At 39.6% G+C, this 21759-nt stretch overlaps 2 protein-coding genes across 3 annotated transcripts; one reads left to right on the forward strand and one right to left on the reverse strand.

Annotated features, from left to right (window-relative positions):
- Positions 1-117: 117 nt before the first annotated feature.
- Positions 118-5454, reverse strand: LOC127436543 (KRR1 small subunit processome component homolog). 2 transcript variants are annotated; one of them, XM_051690810.1, is made up of 8 exons: positions 5382-5454; positions 4716-4889; positions 4491-4614; positions 4148-4255; positions 3820-3903; positions 3473-3528; positions 2607-2775; positions 118-1120 (listed from the first exon to the last, which is right to left on the reverse strand). In XM_051690810.1, exons 4-8 carry the CDS (start codon positions 4152-4154, stop codon positions 981-983), a joined length of 456 nt encoding a protein of 151 aa, XP_051546770.1. In that variant the 5' UTR covers positions 4155-4255; positions 4491-4614; positions 4716-4889; positions 5382-5454; the 3' UTR covers positions 118-980. The 2 variants fall into 2 exon arrangements, 1 of the variants encoding a protein (XP_051546770.1); XR_007896421.1 differs by having other exon boundaries at positions 118-1328; positions 2607-3903.
- Positions 5455-6391: 937 nt separating this feature from the next.
- Positions 6392-21025, forward strand: LOC127436521 (crystal protein-like). The gene is made up of 8 exons (XM_051690775.1): positions 6392-7676; positions 10475-10676; positions 10762-10895; positions 11181-11308; positions 11383-11501; positions 14176-14316; positions 18243-18415; positions 20412-21025. Exons 1-8 carry the CDS (start codon positions 7212-7214, stop codon positions 20865-20867), a joined length of 1818 nt encoding a protein of 605 aa, XP_051546735.1. The 5' UTR covers positions 6392-7211; the 3' UTR covers positions 20868-21025.
- Positions 21026-21759: the final 734 nt, after the last annotated feature.

Consider the following 21759-nt stretch of genomic DNA (forward strand, 5'->3'; position numbering starts at 1 on the left):
GAAGTGAATGGGACCAATTTTTGGAGGGTTAAAAGGCAGAAATGTGACACTTATAATTTTATTAAAGCACTTACATTTATTCTTCTGTTAAAACTTGTGTACTATTTAAGATGTGGAGTTGTTTAAATCGTCATTTTTATTTTCATTTTGGGTTTTAGAATTTACAGCATCATGACAACTTGGCTATAACTACACAGAAAAGTGTCAAGTGATTTTATCACAATAAAATCAAGTTAACACATTGTTTCTTCTTGTGGCTTTACTTTTGAAACAGTGAGTATTTTAATATTTATGGATTGGCCCCATTGACTTGCACTCTAAGTGCCTCACTGTAACCACGATTTTTGCTTTTTATAAAGAAAAGGCGGGACGAGTCTAAATGATTTTTTGTGGTAACAGCCATTTACTCCTCTGCGGAAACGGGCTTCCATTGGGAAAGGGAATAAAGTTCTGCCTTGTGTTTACGGGCTTACATATTAATCTCACAGACTTGGATTTCCAAAGCCATGTAAAAAAATTATATAAGCTCACAGTCTGTCACATGACAATGTCTGGATGTTAAGTGCTTCGTTTAAACAAATCCATGCCAATTGGTGGTCATTGTTTTTAATTGCTCCTGACAGTACCAAACTATCAATCTCTACACATTATTTTAAAGTGAAAATAATGTGACAAATTTGCATTAATGTGGTTGAAGGGACATTTTTGTTGATCTTGTGTTTTCATTCAGTTAATTCACATCATCTCATATCGACAGTGCTTGAGTGTCTCATCTTCAAGTCCCAAATGTTTTGAACAGTTTGAAAATAATGTTGAAAGCAGATAAGCATGCAAAACAGACCTTTTTATACAAACACATCTTTTATAACACATTTTATATAAACCCCAAGAGCTCATGATTCATCATTAATTGATGGTGGTGAGAATGTTTCACCAGGGTTCGCAAAAGTCCAATAGAGTTCAAACACAAGTGAATCAGGTTAGTTCTTGATATTCTTCTGTTTCTTGTCTTTAACTGAAGGCGTTTTGAGGTTCACCGGAGAAGCACCAAGCTTTTTAGATTTTGCCTTCTTCACTTTTTCTTCGATGATTTGAACATCTATTTTGTTTTCTGTTTTAGCTGCAATGAAGAGATCGAAAGATCATATCAGGTTATGCATCAGAAATCTTTGGTGTTCTTCTTCGTTATTGTTGCCGCTCAGCCCTGATTCACTTTCATTGTATGGAAAAGAACGTTTGGTCTTCTTCAGCGCTGGTTTCTCTTTAGGAGGAATAAAAGCTTTCTGCCGCTCCTCTTGTCTCTTTGATAAAACTTCAGCCTGTTTCTTCTGCAGTCCAGGAAGACAGAACATCAGCAGTTGTGAGTGATATACAACTATATCTGTCTCTATCAGTCAAGTTGTAAAATTGATAGTTCTACATGTAACTGAATTTTGAAATGAGCCAGGCTGTAAACTGCAGACAAAGACATGTGACTGCACATTCTATAATAATACACAAAGTTAAAAAAGTTAACATTTGGGGGCCTGGGTAGCTCAGCGACTAAAGACGCTGACTACCACCGCTGGAGTCGCGAGTTCAAATCCAGCACATGCTGAGTGATTCCAGTCAGGTCTCCTACGCAACCAAATTGGCCCGGTTGCTAGGGAGGGTAGAGTCACATGGGGTAACCTCCTCGTGGTTGCTATAATGTGGTTCTCGCTCTCGGTGGGGCGCGTGATGAGTTGTGCGTGGATGCCGCGGAGAATAGCGCGAAGCCTCCACATGCGCTACGTCTCCGCGGTAACACGCTCAACAAGCCGCGTGATAAGATGCATGGATTGATGGTCTCAGACCAGTCTTCATATTCAGTTGTGGCCAAATAACATATTTTTCTTTCCTCATGAGTGTTAAGGTTTAATCTGTCAAAGTGATTTTCCTCTCATTTAAGCCTATTATAAAATAGATCGTTCCAACTGAATTCTGATTGGATGAGCCAGGTTGTAAATTGCAGTTAAATACAAACATGTAATCACGCATTCTAAATTAATGTGTCAAGTTCAACTGCTACCAGTGTCAAAAATGCCACCAGAAGTGACAAAAACGCCCCTGAAATTCTGTTGGGGCAAAAATGCCCTGTATGTAACATGACGTATTTCTAAATATTCTTATTTAAACTACACCATTTTACAGAATTTGTGTTTCAGATTAAGAATGTCTGTTAATGAATTAATATTGCAGTATTCAACATGAATAAAAATGACAAAACAGCATAAATGTATATGGTTTACACCAAAACAGGCCCTCATAAAGGTAAATAATGCCCCTAAAAAAATTGAATCCAGGGGCAAATATTGCCCTTCATTGGGAAAGGTTCATTTCTGACACGGATTACTAGGTTGCTATATTACTGGATGAAATTTTTTTATCCCAACAATTAATATGAATAAATATTCTCATATGGTTGTTGCCACTGTTTTCTGCCAATACGCTACATGAGGTTATGTGTTGCAGTGATTTCACCACGATTACGATCACTGTAACAAGCGACCTCTCGTGGTTTATTGCTTTAATAAATTCCTCTCACAACGAATGATTTGACGTGTTTTGAAAGTGTACACTCTTACCTTGCACTTGGGCTGAGGTGGGGGGAACGGCGTGTACCCCTTCGCCGCCTTCTTCTTGAGCTGTTTGCATTTTGGATAGACTCTTATGAAGGAAGTTGGGCAGGAATCTCTTCCAGTTCTGAGTGCACAGCTCTGGGTCGTTCACGAGCTCGCGTTTGATCATTAGCGTCTGAACGGATTGAATCGTGTGTGTTTAAACAAACAACACGTTTATAGAAAGTGACGTATAGTTACAGTACATACAGTATTATAGAAACAGTTCATTTAGAGTAACATGAGGTTAAGTGTCTTAATCGTTGGCAAACAAAGAGTTTATTAAAACTAGAGGTCAACCAATAGCGGATTTTGCCGATACCCATAACTAAGATGATGGGAAAGGCAGATAACCGATTAATCGACCAATAGTTTTCAAAAATCAATTTATAGAATGACAAAAAGTTTAATTATTCTTTCTTTACTATGACGAGCACGGACAAAGAGTCAAAAATGAATATAATCCCAGATGCAGTTTATTGTTCAACCAAAATCCCAATAATAACTAGAAAAAATAAAGATGTGACGCATAACACGGGACTCAGTATAAACAAGCCTAAAATACACCGGGGACTCTTATTTTGAAATTACAAAATTATGAAAAAACTATCGGTATAGATTTTTGCCGATAACGATAGTTCCAAAAAGCAACTATTGGCACGATTAATTGGTAAAACCGATATATCGGTCTACTTCTAATTAAAACCACTCATGTGGGGTTTGAACCACCAACCTTTCAGTTACAAGCCCAGACCACAGCACATTAGACACACTTTACAAAGTAATGCTTGATTTGCAAATAAGATACTCAAGACTCCAGCGTTTCTATGTACCTTTATGTTGTAAATGGGGTGAATGTTCTTCATCGTGTCCAGTAAGACTTTCCATACTTGTAGAAAAGAGCGAGAGCGCTAAATAATTATTAGGCCAACACAAAACCATTTTGCCATGTTTAAATCTACTCTGCAAAATGCAGCAGTTTTTTGTTGTTGTTGTTGTTGCACAAAATCAGTGCAAAACATGTATAAAAAAAAAAAAAAAGGCATATATATCATCTGCGCTATCAAGCAATCAACTAAACACAATGTACTATTTATTAGGAAGGTACTCATTGAGGTAAAAACACAAAGAGCTTAGTTTGATCATGTGTTTGTCAACAAATATGGACAGATGTTCTCACTTCTTTTAAACCGCGGTACGGTCCCAGAGCAGAAACCGTGTTTCTCTGAACCATAACGTAACAGTTGGTGAGAAGCTCCAGTGTCTGAAACAAATGAAATCTTTTCTTGATTTTATTGTAACTTAACATTTTATTATATCATCTTTATTACATCAAATGAAAAGCTACACCTTACATACAAAACCTAATAAACGAATCAAAATAAACCCCAAACTGTGCCATTAAATCATTTCTTAGAAACTAGCTGCAAGAAATCAAATAAAATACATAATCCCTCCATATAATTCGTCAATAAAACACAACAATTGTTATCAGTATTTCTGCTCACCTATCATCTGCTCAGTCTCTGTCTTCTCTTCACAAAACGCTCTCTGTTTCACATTAGAGTCCCGATTTTTATATCACATGCCATGTCATCTTCAAGTATCCTAACAGCCTGAAATGAAAATTAATATTTAACAAAAGATATGTTGATACAAAGATATATTGTCCAGCTGGTTAATCAGCCAACATGTGGCCATTTCGACCAATCAAAGTACACACTCTGTGCACGATTAACTTAAGTTTTGGTTGGCGACAGCCTTGTCCATTGATAATAACATACTGAACTATTTTCATACAATTTAGTTACATTTATTGAATTACACAGTTAAATGTGATAGATATTTTACCTGTTGAAACGGCACACTTCTTGATGAGATCTCTCACTCTGAGGATGGCGTAGGGCTCGAACGACTTCTTGGTGGTGTTCACAGTCATACTGCCTTCAATCTGGTCCAGTGTGGCACTGATGAACTACAAAAGATGAATGGAGATGAAATTCATGATGTGACAGTGTGAGATATAACATATTAAAACAAAACAGTTAGAACTGCATGTGTTTTCAAAATACTTACAATATCTCCGAGTGCTTTTTGCACCAGCGGCCAGCATTCTTTCAGAAACGCTTCTCTGTACTTGGGGAAGTGTGGCAAAGCTGCTCTCCTCCAATAAACCTTTTGGATTGTCCGCTTGGGTGAACGCAGGCTCTTTCCAGCCATCTGGCACTGTCAACAGTTCAGTCTCTTCTGCTACATTACAAATAAAAATTCAATGTATAGTATTAAGTCAGTTAGCAGAAACTTTATTTCAAAGGTGACAATTCTCTAGAGACACTTGGTTTGGTGCACAACACTAACAGTACTATGCTTTTACCATGTTTCTTTGGACTTAATATCATAATAGTGTCATGGTTTTTGGACATGGTACTAAAGTAACACGTTTTTATGGAATGTACATGGTAATAACATGTTCCATGATATCTTTGAATGAATGACGTACTGCTTCTAAATGAAGCAGTACGTCAAGCATTTGAATTCTATTTTATTTCAGAACCGGATTCTGTTTTGTCTAAATGCAAATACATATGTATGTTTATTTTAAATATAAATAGACACGTGCTGCTCCACACATAAACATCTCGGTAATATTCGATTATCTGAATATTTATAACAAGTGCAGTGTCAATACGAGCTCTGAGGATACTTTGTTGTATATTTGAGGGTTTGCAAGGGAAACTGTACCTTGACTTTTGTTTTTTTTTTGTCTTTTTTAATTTGCTGGCGTTTCACCCACGCTTTCTGTGGGCGCCGCCATTGTTTCTGTCAAGTGATGACGTCAGGCGCTGCGCCAACACGTCATGAGCGCTCAGAGACCAGAGCGTGTACTGCCGCCTAGTGTTCATAAGGTAGAACTGATCTGTGAACAGGCGCCTGTAGATCTTTATGAAGCAGAAAACTGTTGTCACAAAATACACCAAATTTAATTTAGTTAGAAAAATAAACAATTAATTTATTTTATTCTATTCCATGAAAACGCAATTCTTTTTTAAAACACATCATATCATCTTTCACAAAACTAGCATCATAACTTTTTTTTTAGAAAAATCTTGTATTTTAAGACTAATTTTAAATACTTTTATTATTTAAAATAGTTTCTTTATTATTCATTGTTAAGTATTATATCTATAATCATTAATGATTGTAATTATGTATAAAGACATTTGATTATATGATTATTATAATATAATTTTTATTATATAATCATATATTATATAACCATAATTAATGATTATTTTATAAGAAACGTTTGTATTTATTCACTACTTATAAAACAATTATTTATTATTATTTAAAAATTATTATTTGAAAAGTGAATTATACTTTATAGTAAAAAATGTATAAATATTGATCTGTTTCTCACCCACACCTATCATATCACTTCAGAAGACATGGATTAAACCACTGGAGTCATATGGATTACTTTTATGCTGCCTTTATGTGCTTTTTGGACCTTCAAAGTTTTGGTCAGCATTCACTTGCATTGTATGGACCTACAGAGCTGACATATTCTTCTAAAAATCTTTGTTTGTGTTCTACCGAAGAAAGAAAGTAAAATGCATCTGGATGGCATGAGGGTGAGTAAATGATGAGAGAATTTTAATTTTTGGGTGAACTATCCCTTTAAAAGGATAGTTCAACCCAAAATAAAAATTCTGTCATCATTTACTTACCCTCATGTAGTTACAAACATGTAAGACTTTCTTCTGTGGAACACATAAGGAGTTATGTTATAGCAGAATGTCCAAGCTGCTCTTTTCCATGGCATAAATGTGAATGGTTACAACTGTCAAGCTACATTTTCAGTGAAAAACAGCTTAAATTTCAATATGTTTCACGCACAAAACTATCGCAAGGCTTCAGAAGGCTTGGATTATAGCATACAATTTTTATGGAAAACTATTATGATGCTTTTATGATGTTTTTTTGTTGTTGTTGTTGTTGTTTTGTCCTTTTTGGAGCTCGACATCCCCCATCCCTTATGCACTTTCATTCTATGAAAGAGAGCAACGTGAACATTATTCAAAACTTCTTTTTTGTTTAACGTAAAAAAGAAAGTAATACATGTGTAGAACAACATGAGGGTGAGTAAATTATGACAATTTACTTTTTTTTATTAACTATTCATTTAAGCAACCCTTTTACTAAGACAACAAATAAAAAACAGATATAAGGTCACAGTACAGTTTCAACTCAAAGCTGAATGTCTTTTATAAGAGACAAAATCGTTGACTCAACTTGTAGTATTCTGAAACTGAGTGAGAATGTGAAGGGAATTAATGTTATCTAATTTTCTTAAGTACAGACAGTATGCTTTTAATTTAACACATCATGGGCCTGCATAGACTCTGTCCCTCTTGTATGCACTGAAATGAGTGTCACAAGTGCTGAGACAAGCCAAACCAGTGAATTCTGGGACGCTACTGTCTTTCTTCGTCCATCCAGTCTCACCGGGCAGCTTCAAAACCAGCCTGAATTGAACAGAAGTCCCATAAACTCAGACTGGCAGTAAATATGCCAACATACAAGTGTTTATTGGAGCTGTGTGTGGTGGCGTTTGTGTTCGTCAGTTCTGGATTCAGCTCAGAGGAGGATATGAACCTGGCCGCCCTTCTTCGTAGTGTGTCTTCAGGAACGCTGATTAGAGATCAGCCTCTCGTGGGCAAGTTTAGTGGGGACCTTCAAACTGAAAAGGACAGCTATAAGATCCTTGAAAGGACTCTTGAATCTGGTACATCTGTCCGGTCTGGTTCTGTTGGACCCAGGTCGCTCACAAAAGACGGCACCGTTCAGGGTCTGACGCTGGATAAGTCTCACGTTTTCTATGGGATCCCATTCGCTGCTCCACCTGTAGCAGCGTACCGTTGGAAACCACCCCGTCCCGTCACACCGTGGAAGGGGGTGTACGATGCCACCTATCCCAGAGCGGCATGCATGCAGGCGTGCATCGGACCCATTTCTGATGAGTGTCCCAAGAAGGTGAGGAGTGGAGGGATGAAGAATGACATAACTTTTCTTTGTTTCTTAAATATTAAACAAAAAACAAAAAAGGGTTCAAAGATTTTCAATGTGGTGTTTTGGACACCACTGTATATTAAAGCATAGCAAAACCATTATTGGTGCTAAACAGAATTGGTTTTTAAGGGGGTTCCATACAAACAAGAGGTCATGAACTTTAAACTCTCAACACACTTTAAAAATGTATGAATGTCTTTGCATTAGATAACAAAATATCAAAAAAAAAAAAAAAACAATTAAAAAAAAACCGAATCAAGTGGCAAGTTGTTTTTCCAAAGAAAGTCACTGTAGCACGAGCACACTTTTCAAGAAAACCATTTCACAAACAGAAGTTTAAGGCCCTTTCACACCCAACGCGAATATTCGCCGCAGTGAAGATTTTGAATAGAGGGTGAATGACGTGATGCTCATTTTTGTTCTGGATCTAATAAGTTATTCAAAAACACATTAAAAATGCTATTCACACAAAACAATGACGTGAATACACGTCTACTAGTCAAGTCATTTTAAAGCAACCTAGTCTCATAGAATGAATGTTACTATAACTAAATTGCTGCAAACTGACTTTTACTTGCCTCGTTCTACATTTCATCATAGTTCCTGGTGCAGTGAACACTAGGTGCTACAACAACTGTGCATTTTATTCACTTTCACAAAAATCACGAGTACAATGGCTGATTATGACTTTATAGACACTTATTTTTCACTCACTGCTATGTTATCATATCAAAGCACTTTTACTGTAACTCATCATTTGAAAAACTCACCTACATTTACACACTTATTGCAATGTGAATAGCTTCCACGGTGGCTTATCTGATTAAAGGTGCAATATGTAAAAATGTTCATGTAATATTCACCTATTTTTTGCCAATGTGTGAACGGCTTGTAACACAACTTAAAAAATGAGTCCTTCCCGGACTTCCTAGGTTTCCTATTAAAATCCTGTAGACTGATTTTCATGCAAAGGGAGCGGGTCGCTTTTGCCGGGAAAATCCAAAGGATGTGAGGTTTATGCACGCTCCCGGGAGCCTTGCCTCAGACAGTAATCGCTTCTCTTCCGCTATTCAACAGTGAAAACAAACTTCAAAACAAAAAAATCCAGCAAACGTCCGGCTCCCAGCACAACACCGACTCCTACACAAACTCAGAGTAAGCCAAAAAAACATTTATCTACTGAATCCCGTCTGGCTAAGCGGGAACGTGATCGTGGTCAAGCGAAAACTAGAGTGAACATCGGCAGGGCATTTGATTCCTGGAAGGACCTTTGTTCGGTTTTGAGGATCAAAACCGATCCTGAATTGGCGTTCTTCTTATTGGACAGGTAAACTTGCATAACTGCAAAGCATGTGAAATATAGTGCCATAAGGATTGATCTGTGTTATTTTAGCTAAACTACAATAACACATGAAATGAATGCTAGACAATTACTTTCGGTTGGTACAACATTTTTAACCATAAAACAGTGGTCAAATATTGCATGTTAGATACTTTCATATTACATGACACTAACACTCTTAACCTAAACTGCTGACACTGATGTGCGGCGTTGGAATAATCCACGAGGTTCCCGCTTAGCTACTGAAACTTGAGTCCCGCGACTCCTGCCTTCATCGATTTGATTGGCTATCTCAGATGACATTACAAGTGGTGTTTTCTACCTAAGCATGCAAAAAATTTAACTTTTTAAACCTATATGTAATTCCTCCCCCCCCCACTGTTCAAGACTTGATTACGGCCTTGCTTTGAATCTCCAAAAAGAACAGACAGTCAGCATAAACATAATCGATACGAGTCTAGCGGATAAATTAATGTCTTCTAAAGCAACATGATCACTTTTGGTGTGAAAAAGATCAATATTTAAGTACTAAATGCTAAGTGCTATTTAGTGCTAAATATTTTTTTTTTTTTTTTTTTTTTTAAATAAGCTGTTAAACAATTTTGTTTTAAATATGATTAATTGATCATGTTTGAAACACCTTTTTCCACCAAATCAAAGGTTGCGATTTTGTTATTGTCATGTGACTAAAAAAACCAAAAAAAGAGGACCCCTTTTGCCATCATGGTTGTGTGTGATCTTTAAAATTGTATATATATATATATATATATATATATATATATATATATATATATATATATATATATATATATATATTGACATTTCTATGTAAAGGGCACCTTTTAACAGGTCATATGGAGGAACCCTGAAAAAACTCTTGATATTCTTGACTAAACAATTCCTGATATTTAATTTGTTTTTAATAAAAATACCTTGAAAATATGTTTGAAAACTTTTATCAATTAATGATTAAGTTGCATACACATTTATGCAATCAAGGTGCAAGGAAAGTATTTTTTTTTACCTTTTACTTGATGGTTACACCACATGACATTTGACACAAGCCATTCAATCTTTCTTTTCTTTTTTTGTAGAAAATGCTATAAAATATATGTATTTTTTTATTTGAAACCAAACTGGACACAAATAAAACATCTCTACGAACATGACACGTGTTTCAAACAACATTTTTATCATCTTGGACAACCTTATTTTTCAATGACCCAAAAACACTGTATTCTTACATAGTCTTTCACACCCAGAGCGAACATAAAAAGTCACTGAGCAAAAATGTCTACGAAAAGTTACTTTAGTGCAAATTCAAGTGTTCCTTTGTAGTCAAAATACTTTTAGGGGCCACTGTAAATATATTTACCATTGTGTGTTTGTGTAGAAGTGTAATATTATCATCTCTCCTCAGGTGAGTGAAGACTGTTTGTACCTGAATGTGTTTGTTCCTCTGAGTGTGAACTTCACAGCTCCGCTGCACAAACCGCTGCCAGTCATGGTGTGGATTCACGGCGGTGACTTCATCGCAGGCTCCGCCTCCAAACTGCTTTACGACGCACGCTTCATCAGTAACTTCACACAAACGGTGGTTGTGAGTGCGGCCTACCGCCTTGGTGAGATATTTAGTCGAAGAAATGACATATAAGACTCACTATTTGTCATGGCTGTGATATACCTGATACTGGTCTCTCTCTTCAGGAGCGTTTGGGTTTCTGGTGTCAGGAAAGGACCCAAGAACATCAGCGGCAGGAAACTATGGGATTCTAGACCAGCAGATGGCTTTGCTCTGGATCCAAAAGAACATTGCGGTGTTTGGAGGTGACCCAAGCCGGGTAAAAACTAACTTACCTAAAGAACTTATCCTCGCAGAAACCTAGACCAGGTTAGACCTTCTAAGTCTAAGGTGGTTTGCTGATTTTTGCACGTTTAAGCTGCATGATCAAGTGCCCAAAACCCCTCTAAAACCATCAAAATAGACCAGCCGAACCAGCTTGGGCAGGCTGTAAGACCAGCTAACCATCTTATGCTGGCTTAAGCTGGTTCTCCAGAGAGTAAATTTCCCACTTTGACTGGAATACTAATTAAAAGTATTGCTGTGTTTCTGTATGTGAATTCAGGTGACAATTTTCGGAGAGAGCGCTGGCGCTCAGTCAGTCAGTCTGCATCTCATGATCCAAAGCAGCAAACCACTTTTCAAACAGGCTGTTTTCCAGAGTTTACCCTTCTCCATTCCACTGAAAACACGGTAAACACTCATAATTAACATGCATTCGTATGGAGCAATTTGATGTTTTTAATCACAGTGATGTGTGTCCTTAGGCACGAGTCTCTGAGGTTGGGGAAGGACTTTGCGAAGATGTCCAACTGCTCGGTGAAGGACATTGTATGTCTGCTGTCTCTGAGTCCTCAGGCGGTGCTGACCGCTCAGATCAAATCCAGTAAGAACCTCCACAGCGGATCATTAACATCTCCATGTCTGAGAGATGGAGAGAAAATAATTAAACATAGTGGTTGACCAATATAATGCTTTATTACACGGTGCTCTAGAATACTTAATTTTGATAAGTCAATGGCGCCAACTAGTGTTCTGATATTTCTGATATCTGAGTAATAACCGCACATCTGGGATTAAGACATCAGCATGCTCATCTGGTTATTGCAAATCATCTTTCCTACCTCTGGGGTCACTGTGTGATCTCTACAAGTAAGCTAATAAAATAATTTCAACTCAAATCAATGTTTCATGCCCATTGGCAAGTAGTCTTGTAATAAGCTGGATAATGAGGTGTCAGACGGTCATTTACACAAAAATAACACAATCAGAACTCTGACGCAATCCGGAGGTTTAATTACATAAATTCGCATAATTACATAAATTCAGTGCAAATCAATATTTTATGTCCATTTATATATTTATTTGCTTAGTAGCTGTGTAATAAGAGGGATAATGTACAGTCAGACAGATGTTATCGCAAAAACAAACCCCTTCAGGGTGATACAAGAGTCCTTCGCTTCACATCTTGGTCCTGATCACCTTGATAGGGTTTATTGTGCAATAACAACCGGCTTACTGTACATTATCCCTTACTTATTTGTTTGGTAACACTTTGCAGTTAGGTTTTATTCATTATGAATTAGTTAATGCATTAGGTATTATAAACTAACAATGAACAAGATATTTTTTTACAGCATTTAGTAATTTTTCTCAATGTTAGTTAATAAAAATACAATTGTTAGTTCATGTTAGTTAATAGTGCATTAACTAATTTTAACATATACAACTTTTGATTTAAAAAAATTGTTAGTATATGTTGAAATGTACATTAACCCTTGTGTTGTGTTCGTTTTGTGCTAACACATTTTGTGTTCCCGGTCAAAAATGACCGGCCCACTAAGATTGTTTATAAATCTCTCATATTGCTTGTATTCATATTGCAAAATATTGCTTTCGATTTTTTCATCAACTTTGTTTTTATAATTATGACAGGTTTTGTTCTCCTTTTTTGAACATATTTAAAAAACATATATTTTTATTGCTAGAAGTATTTATTGAACTGAACTTATACCAGGCCAGTGGGGGGCACTCCCTGCAGAAAAAAATAAATAATAATAATTACATAATAATTAATAACCACTTGCTTGATCTGAACAAATAGGTGTCATTGTAAAGCTTAAAATCTGGACTTTACATTGGATATAGCTGATCCTATCAATTCCTTAATAATGTTTTTTTTAATTTGCCTATAAATTAGAACTGTTTCGTTACATCATTTACCAATTTGTTATCACAACAATTATATTCAGAGTTGGTAAAACCATGAAAAAGATGAGATCGTCATGTGCTATATATAGTTGTAAAGGTCTCAATTAAATTAAATTAAAAAAAGGAGTGGCTTTTTGTCACGTTATTCCTTATTACTTCCTGAAACATACAACTCCGGGGGACGGAGGAGTTGCTGCCGACAGCCTGGACGCGGAGGAATAGTCGCCGTCCGTGAGGGGAGGAGGGGCTCGCTGCCGGCCTCCTGAAGCGGTGGTTCCCCGGCCTGAGGCAAAGGAGGGAGGAGTGTGACAAGGAGCAGGGCGGGGCCGGGTGTGCGATTGGGCTAATCAGACAAGGAGAGGTATAAGTGCAGCGGAATGCGGCAGTTCGGGAAAGAGAGAGCCACATGCAGCTACCGTGTGTGTATTTGTGTTTGTGTCTGACACTCTCTCCAGTCTGTCGCTCCGGCGGCCTTTTAAAGCCCGTCACCATCGTCACTGAAACAAGACACAGGTGTTTAGTGTTAACAATCACCAGGTGATGGCGCTTACCGCTTCCTCTCTCCCCAGTGACAGACACACGACCACGTCCCACTCCACATACCCCCACCGCCCGACTTAGGCCCAGGCAACGTTCGGGCAATGTCCCCCCCATTCCTGGAGAGGAAATCAGCCACAACCATCTGCGGCTCCTGCCTGTGGACCACCTTAAATTTGAAGAGCTGAAGTGTGATCCGCACGTTGGCATCCTTCATGCGGTGGAGCCACTGAAGTGGGGCATGATCCAAGTGGAGGACGAAGGCCCGCCCCAGCAGGTAATAGCAGAGGGTTAGGACCACCCACTTGATGGCAAGACACTCTTTTACAATCGTGCTGTACTTAGTCTCCCTCAACGAGAGCTTATGACTAATGTACAGCATGGGGCGCTCCACCCCCTCCACCTCCTGCGAGAGCACGGCCCCCAACCCACCCTCTCCGATGCATCTGTCTGTAACAAGGTTGACATGGGAAAGGAGGAGGCAGGAACCGCCTGAACCGTCAAAATAATAGTTTAATGAAAACTTAAATAAAAAGACACAGAACACAAATGCACACACTGCAGCTGCATGTGGCTCTCTCTCTCCCGAACTGCCACATTCCGCTGCACTTATCCCTCTCCTCGGCTGATTAGCCTGATTGGGGGCCAGGCGTGCGTAGTCACAGCCCGGCCCTGCCCTCCTCCTCGTCACAATGAAGTTTACACATTAGTTTATACAACTGTTCTGTAAATGAAGTAGCTGTTTTGTATGTTCAATTTTTTTACTCTTTTTTGTTTTAATTTTTAAATTTTTTTTATTTATTTTTTGCCAGGCTCAAAGGTGGTGAACCCATTCCGTTTTCTGGAGGTGTTTGAAAGCTGGGGGCCATATATTGATGGAGAGCTGATCAAGGAACAGTCAGTGAGCGCGTTTCAGAAAGGACATTGGCAGAAGGAGAAAGCAGTTCTGCTCGGTACACTGAATCTGAGTTTTACCAGACGGATGCTCATTTGCAGTTTGGAATGTTTAAACAACAAGGCACTTAAATAATTTTTTAACGTTCAAATTGCCATCTGAATCTAACAACAGTGTTTTGCAATGAACAAAGTTTTATTTAAGTTTTACCCAGGATTATATAGCATTGCATTTTTCAGTGGTAAAATCCTTTCTTTTATCCCAGCTTAATATGCATACAGAGACTACTATAAGTGAGCTATTCGTAGGTTAATTTTCCCAGAAACTGTGAACACTGTGTTTCTGTGGTGCTATAAAAATTCCTCTGTTTGTTTTGAGCATCGACTCAACCAGTGGTGTGACTTAGAGGCGGGAATGTCTTTTTTATTCGACCAACAGCAGACAGAGGGTGCATTTGGAAAGCTCTTTGAAAACAGTGTTTAATTTTGCAATTCCGTACGGTAGCGCAAAATTTTCTTATTTTCCCTAAAAAATATGCAAATATTTTCTTGTTTTCAGCATTAACCTAATTAAATTGTCTTAGATTTATGCTTAAAACTGGAAAAAAAAAAAACTTGAATTAAAAATTTAAAATGTATTCAAAATATATTCTCTAAAAACAAGTAATCATTGTGCAATATTTCTTCTCAAATAAATATAACTTTTTAAGGATGTTTACATATTTCTACTTTGAAAAAAAAAGACGCACAATATTTTATTTTTATTTTTTTATTTGTATTTTTTTGCAGAGTACATATCAAATTGGGCCAATGTCAAGATTAGGATGGAGAGAGAGATGGTCTCAAAAGCAGAGTAGATGGGCTTTATTAATATGAAAAATAAACAAAAACACAACAGAAACCACCCATAGGAGAAAAACAATATTCCACAGACACAGGAACTTGGTGGCAGGGCTGGAGAAGGGGAGCCTCAAAGTCTGGGCTCAAAACAAGAATCTCCAGTGGCACAGACAGACAGAACACCTATAACAGGGAAACATCCACAACAAACTGGCACAAGACAAAAAACATAATGGGGTTGAATAGGAAAGAAAACGTGGATGGTAATAAGGAAAGCATATGAAGCAAATGAACTAATAAAGAGGTAATAAGGGGGCGGGGTCAGGATGAGAGACAGGAGAGCACAAATTAATCCATCATTGGATATGTGCTCAAACAAAAAGACAAGACATGGAGCATGAGTGTCCGGATTCTGACTCAGAAACAAGACAGAACCAGACCAAAGAGTCAGGATCCAGACACCATGCTCTGAACATGAATCACAGACTAGACAGAAGAGCAAATGGCCAGGAAAACAACCAAAGCCATGCGCTCACACAGAGACATAGAACATATGTGTCAGGATCCTGTCACCACAATAAACCAGAAAGGAAACATCAAACATAAAACCCCCCAAAAGGGAAACATCAAACATAAAACAAGACCAAACACAGACACAAAATCAAACTAAAACAGGCTGGAAACACAGATCAGGGTGCAACAGACAGAACCAGCCAAGGGAGGGAGGGTGGGGGAAACCAACGTAGGCGGCACAAGGTAAGGGACGGGGTTCAGCAGCCTCGGAAGAGGGTAAAGTTAGGGGCGGGATCCGGAGGCCTGGGCGGAGGCTTGAGAAAGGAGGTGGAGACCGGCAACCTGGGAGGAGACTCCAGGTAGAGGGTGAGGTCCGGCTGCTTCGGCAGAGAAACGAGGTCAGGAAGCCTCGGAACCTGGATGAGGAAAGGCAAGGTGACGGCTGCTGAGCAGAGGTCAGGCACGGCGGCAGCTGCTGGTGACTGGTCAGACTCGTCGACATCCAAAGGGAGCTGGACAGGCTTGTCAACAACCACAGGAGACAGGACAGACTGGGCGGCAACCGTAGGGAACTGGTCAATGGCACCTGGTGAATGGACAGGCCTGTCGATAGCAACAGGTGACTGGACAGGCCTGTCGATGGCAACAGGGGACTGGACAGGCTCGTCGAAGGTCACAGGGAACTGGACAGACTTGTCGACGGCCACAGAGAAATGGATAGACTTGTCAACGGCCAAGGGGAACTGGACAGACTCGTCGACAGTCTCAGGGAACTGGACAGACTTGTCAACAGTCTCAGGGAACTGGACAGACGACGGCCACAGGGAGCAGAATAGGTTCATCGACGGCCACAGGGAACAGGAAAGACTTGTTGAGGGCCACAGGAAACTGGACAGGCTCATCAATGACCTCAAGCCCCACCGCCTCCTGGCGGTCAACAGTGGGCCCATCTGCCTCCTGGCGGTCAACAGTGGGCTCCTATACCCCCTGGCGGTCAACAGCTGGCTTCTCCGCCCCCTGGTGGTCAACAGCCGGCTCCTCCGCCTCCTGGTGGTCAGGAACCAGCTCCTCCGCCTCCTGACGGTCTGCAACCAGCTCCTCCACCTCCTGGCGGTCCGTGGTGGGCTTCTCCACCTCCTCGCTATCAGCTGTGCTGAAAAATGAGCCAGGACCATTCTTCCTCCTCCATCTCTTAGAACGAGTCATTAGAGGGCTGGGGATCTGGCTGACCAAGGGTGGGAAAGTCCACATGGGGGAGCTCTTCCTGGAGTGTTTCAGGATACCCACGATGGAAAATGTGGTAAACAAAATCCCAGAATCGCAGATTCCCCAGCTTTTCCATCTCCCGCTAGCTGAGAGGCTGATTGAAGCAGATGTTGAAAACCTCTTTTGAATCAGTCTTATTATAGTCCAGCTTGTCCACTGCGATGAGAAAATCACAGGCAAAGTCCTTCACATCAGCCTCCCCGAAGGACCTCGTGGAGGTGGACAAACTGGGCCATATGCTGCCGGATGGAGTAGGCGGTGGTGTGAGATGGAAAAAGGAAGATGCCCATTTTCTGCCAAGTCTTCTGTTTAGCCAGTTCATTCTGTCAAGGTTGGGTTGGAGAGAGAGAGGGCGAGGACTCAAAAGCAGAGTAGATGGGCTTTATTAATATGAAAAATAAACAAAAACACAGCAGAAACCACCCTGTAGGGGAAAAACTACATTCCACAGACACAGGAACTTGGTGGCAGGTCTGGAGAAGGGAAGCCTCGAGGTCCGGGCTCAAAACAGGAATCTCCAGTGGCACAGACAGACAGGCAGAACACCTATAACAGGGAAACATCCACAACGAACTGACACAAGACAAAAAAACACAATGGGGTTAAATAGGAAAGAAGATGAGGACAGTAATAAGGAAAGCATGTGAAGCAAATTAACTAATAACGAGGTAACAAGAGGGCAGGGTCAGGACGAGAGACAGGAGATCACAAGGCAAATGAAGCCATCATTAGCCATGTGCTCAAACAAAAAGACAAGACATGGAGCATGAGTGTCTGGATCCCGACTCAGAAAAAAGGCAGAACCAGACTGAAGAGTCAGGATCCAGTCACCATGCTCTGAACATGAATCACGAACTAGACAGAAGAGCACACGGCCAGGAACACAACCAAAGCTGTGCGCTCACACAGAGACATAGAACATACGTGTCAGGATCCTATCACCACAATAAACCAGACTGACAAAGGTGACAGGATCCTGACAGCCAAATGTTTGGTCAATGAAGTGTGTAATTTCTGCGCTACTAAAAATAAATGATTGCTTTCAAACAGCTTTCTGAATACACCCCTCATCTGCCATTGGTCAAACAAAGATATAGTCCCGCCCCCAACTCACGCCATTGGTCCAGTCAATGTTGTCGTGTCTGTATGGATGGGTCGCTCAAAACAAACAGAACAATTTTCATAGTGTCACAGAGACACAGTGTTTACAGTTTGCAAGAAAATGAACCTATCAAATGGCTCACTTACAGTTGTCTTTGCATATTAAGCTGGGATAAGAGAAAGCATTTTTATAAAAAGTTACGCACTTCAGATTTAACTGTTGGTATAATAATTGAGGGCTGGTTGTTATGTGTGTGTTGTGTAGGAACCACCTCAGAGGAAGGAGTGATCTTTGTGTACGGGGTCTTCACTAAGCCGGTGTCACCTGTCGAGTGTACCATCTACACAACGGCCATATTCAAACAACACGCCATCAAAATCCTGCGCAAATACCTGCCAATGTACAAAGACGCTGACCGCAGGGACATGCTAGCACAGGTCAGTGACACTCTAGGACTGAGATTTTCTGTGTGTGTGTGCATGTATGGACACAAGAGACATATTAAAAACTCTGAGATTCCAAATATACCTGCTAAAAGTACTATGGACAAAGTTTAGCTGATGTCCACAAGAGAGCGCTGTAACTCTAGTGTGTCATGTGCTGTATATTCCTCTGCCACTATGTTTCACCCAAGAGATATCAAAGGCCACCACGACCTGTCAGTCAAATCACTAGAGCCTTCTGGGGGATAAAAGGAAAAAGCATTCAGCCTACAGACAAGGAGACATTCAATATCACTCATTGTGTGTGTGTGTGTGTGTGTGTGTGTGTGTGTGTGTGTGCCTTTGCTGAAATTGATCCATGCCCGACTGCAGGCGGTGGATTCTGTGTGGGCTTTGGCCTTGTGTGTGTTCTCTATCTGATGCGTGTCTGGTTACCAGGTAACAGATAGAGATACTTAACCTACAGTAAGATGAAAAGCTCTAAACAAACGATGTTCAGCCTCCACTCAAATCGCTTCACAGAATCCCTAAAAACTAAACACATTTCAGCACATATTCACTTCACAATTATGTTTCAATTGTATAATGTGTTCTCTAAGAAATTAAATTCATCATATGACATTTTCTAACATTCAAGTGCAACTATACATGATTTTAAATATGAAGACTTGCCTAGAGGAATAGAGCGCACCAGTCGGGTTCTGGAAATAAAAATCCCATTCATTTTCTCTGTAGGTGGATTGATTCCTAACGATAACTTATAAATCTTTAAAAACGGACCTACTGTGAGCTCTGAGGTTGTTGATCAATGGTATTTGCATCTACTGAAGGAATCAGTCCGGATTATTTCATTTTCATTTTTTAAAAATCATGTTTAATAGGAGAATTCCTAGTGAAGAACTACACTACCCTTGATCCTGAAGCGAAAGATTGACCAATCAGAGAATTGCGGCAAAAACAAAGTGCTGCAAAAGAGCAGCGAACATCCACTCCCATGATGCACTGTAAATGGCTCAATCAAATCTACACTTTCAAACTATTTATATATTTTCAAATATCTGAATATTTTTGCATTAAAATGTATTATGTCTATACTTAAAATCAGCTATTTTAAATCAGTACTTTTATTTATTACATGGCGCTCTGGAATACTCAATTCTGTTTGGTCAATGGTGCCATCTAGAGGTCTGATATCTTTGAGTAACAACTGCAGATCCACGTATCACCTCATCCGAGTATTGCGAGTCATCTTTCCTGCTTCTCGGGTCACTATGCGATCTCTACAAATAAGCTAATACAAAAACATTAACTCAAATCAGTGTTTCATGTCCATTTATTTATTTAATTGGCAAGTAGTCTTGTAATAAGCTGGATAATGAGGAGTCAGATGGTCATTATTTACAAAATAAATACCAACAGAACGCTGACGCAAACTGGAGGTGGATTTCAGCGATTTATTCCTTCTCACAAAATTACATAATTTCAACGCAAATCGATATTTAATGTCCATTTATTTATTTATTTGGTTAGTAGCCATGTAATAAGCGGGACAATGTACAGTCAGCCGGATGTTATCGCAAAATAAACCCTTTCAGGTCCAAGTCCTGATCACCCTGTCGGGGTTTATTTTGCGAGAACAACCGGCTGACTGTATATTATCCATTACATATTTAGATAGATTTTAATTTAAATACGTTACTAGCAATGCATCATGGGATTGTAGTTAATTTCCTCATTAAAGACGTTAAGTACACAGTCATGTACCTTTGTCTTTTGGTACAATTTTTAAATGCTTTTTTGCTTCAAAACAAAGTTTATAACATTGTGAATCACCTCAGAGCTGGTTGGTTTGGTTCATGATTTAGAACTCTTTTATGAAAGACTATGAAATACTTCTGGTACCAAGATGACTAAAAAAGAGGGCGGGCACAGTTGCAGGGGTTCGGACTTATTTACGAAGTATCTCTGCCCATCTCTTTTTCTCTTTCAGATTGTTACAGACTACATCTTCTTGTGTCCGTCCCGAAGATCAGCACGTGCCGGGGTGCTCTCAGGCAGTTCTGTCTGGATGTACGTGTTCGATCACGTAGCAAGTGATCCACGCGTGTGGTCAGGTTTGACGTTCTGTTACAAGCACGTATGTCACGGCGCAGAGCTGCCCTTCCTGTTTGACTCCGCCCCTGTGGCAAATTTCACCCTGACACCACCTGAGCACCTGCTGTCCAATCGTATGCTGTGCTACTGGGGGGCGTTTGCCCATGCGGGTGACCCGAGATCACATACTGACATGAGCACATTCTGTCAGCAGCAGCGCCCCCCGTCATGGCCGCGCTACACGGCTAACAGCGGCTGGCTAATCATGAATCTAACGGTGCATTTGCACGCACAGGCGAGCTCGCGCGACGACATCTGCGACTTCTGGGACAAACTTGGAATCTACCCTTAATGAAGGAAAATCACATATGAGTTCCCTTTAATATGTCAATTGTTTCTCCTAGATGGTAATGACATTAAATGGAGAGCAAATGGAGACTTCTTAAAGGAACAGTTCACGCAAAAATGAAAATTCTCTCATCATTTACTCACCCTCATGCCATCCCAGATGTGTGTGACTTTCTTTCTTCTGCTGAACACAAAAGAAGATTTTCAGAAGAATATCTCAGCTCTGTTGGTCCATACAATGCAAGTGAATGGTGATCAGAAATCAAAAAGTCCAAAAAGCACATAAAGGCAGCATTAAAGTAATCTATATGACTCCAGTGGTTTAATCCATAACTTCAGTAGTGATATGATAGGTGTGGGTGAGAAACAAAAATAATCAATATTTAAGTCCTTTTTTAACTGTAAATCTACACTTTCACATTCAGCTGCCTACTGGTCGGAGCTGGTCAAAGGTGGAGATTTTTAGTAAAAAGGACTTAAATATTGATCTGTTTTGTATTCACACCTGTCATATTGCTTCAGGAGACATGGATTAAACCCCTGGAGTCATATGGATTACTTATGTGGTGCCTTTATGTGCTTTTTGGACCTTCAGAGTTCTGGTTACCATTCACTTGCATTGAATGAGTGCTGAAATATTCTTTTAAAAACCTTAATTTGTTTTCTATAGAAGAAAGAAAGTCATTCAAATCTGGGATGGCATGAGGGCGAGTAAATGATGAGAGAATTTAAATTTTTGGGTGAACTGTCCCTTTAAATCTTCTGATTCTCAGATGTTTCTCAAGTGAAACATAATCTCATATATGAAGTGTCTCCTGTAGAGTTTCAAAAGAGAGCTCAAATGCCTCAGACTGTGCTCAGATTTGCCAAGGTCCTGAAGTCTGCAATCAAAGTCA

The sequence above is a fragment of the Myxocyprinus asiaticus genome, chromosome 47, assembly GCF_019703515.2.
Source record: "Myxocyprinus asiaticus isolate MX2 ecotype Aquarium Trade chromosome 47, UBuf_Myxa_2, whole genome shotgun sequence".
In the NCBI taxonomy this organism is placed as follows: Eukaryota; Metazoa; Chordata; class Actinopteri; order Cypriniformes; family Catostomidae; genus Myxocyprinus; species Myxocyprinus asiaticus.